The sequence below is a fragment of the Nanorana parkeri genome, unplaced genomic scaffold (genome assembly GCF_000935625.1).
Source record: "Nanorana parkeri isolate BGI_ZX_2015 unplaced genomic scaffold, ASM93562v1 scaffold3698, whole genome shotgun sequence".
NCBI classification, from domain to species: Eukaryota; Metazoa; Chordata; class Amphibia; order Anura; family Dicroglossidae; genus Nanorana; species Nanorana parkeri.
In genome coordinates this window covers 37,400-38,100 of record NW_017309966.1, presented here as the reverse complement: position 1 = coordinate 38,100, position 701 = coordinate 37,400, and the positions used below count along the sequence as shown (strand labels likewise).

At 42.1% G+C, this 701-nt stretch overlaps 1 protein-coding gene across 1 annotated transcript in view; it reads left to right on the top strand.

Moving 5' to 3' along the window:
• LOC108803408 (insulin-induced gene 2 protein-like) overlaps window positions 1–701 on the top strand; it is a gene marked incomplete at its 5' end in the record, with an annotated part of 7,815 nt that overhangs the window by 561 nt on the left and 6,553 nt on the right. Inside the window, one exon of the mRNA XM_018575252.1 lies at window positions 61–160. Within this exon, the coding sequence (XP_018430754.1) occupies window positions 61–160 (100 nt within the window). The remainder of the gene's footprint in view (window positions 1–60; window positions 161–701) is intronic.

Below are 701 nucleotides of genomic sequence, written 5' to 3'. Positions count from 1 at the left end.
GGGGGGGCTCTGAGCATCGCCGCATTTTATTGTGACGCATTTCCTGTACCGTCTCTGCAGATACACATCCCCTGACTTCCTGTACGTGCGTTCCTGGCTGCCCTGCATCTTCTTTGCTGGAGGGATCACCATGGGGAATATCGGGCGCCAGCTGGAGATGGTGAGTGTGAAGGGTATATAGAGGATAGTACCATGTGACAGGAAATGTATATAGAGGATAGTACCATGTGACAGGAAATGTATATAGAGGAAGGTACCATGTGACAGGAAATGTATATAGAGGAAGGTACCATGTGACAGGAAATGTATATAGAGGAAGGTACCATGTGACAGGAAATGTATATAGAGGATAGTACCATGTGACAGGAAATGTATATAGAGGATAGTACCATGTGACAGGAAATGTATATAGAGGATAGTACCATGTGACAGGAAATGTATATAGAGGATAGTACCATGTGACAGGAAATGTATATAGAGGATAGTACCATGTGACAGGAAATATATGTAGAGGAAGGTACCATGTGACAGGAAATATATATAGAGGATGGTACCATGTGACAGGAAATATATATAGAGGATAGAACCATGTGACAGGAAATGTATATAGAGGATGGTACCATGTGACAGGAAATATATATAGAGGAAGGTACCATGTGACAGGAAATGTATATAGAGGATGGTACCATGTGACAGGAAAT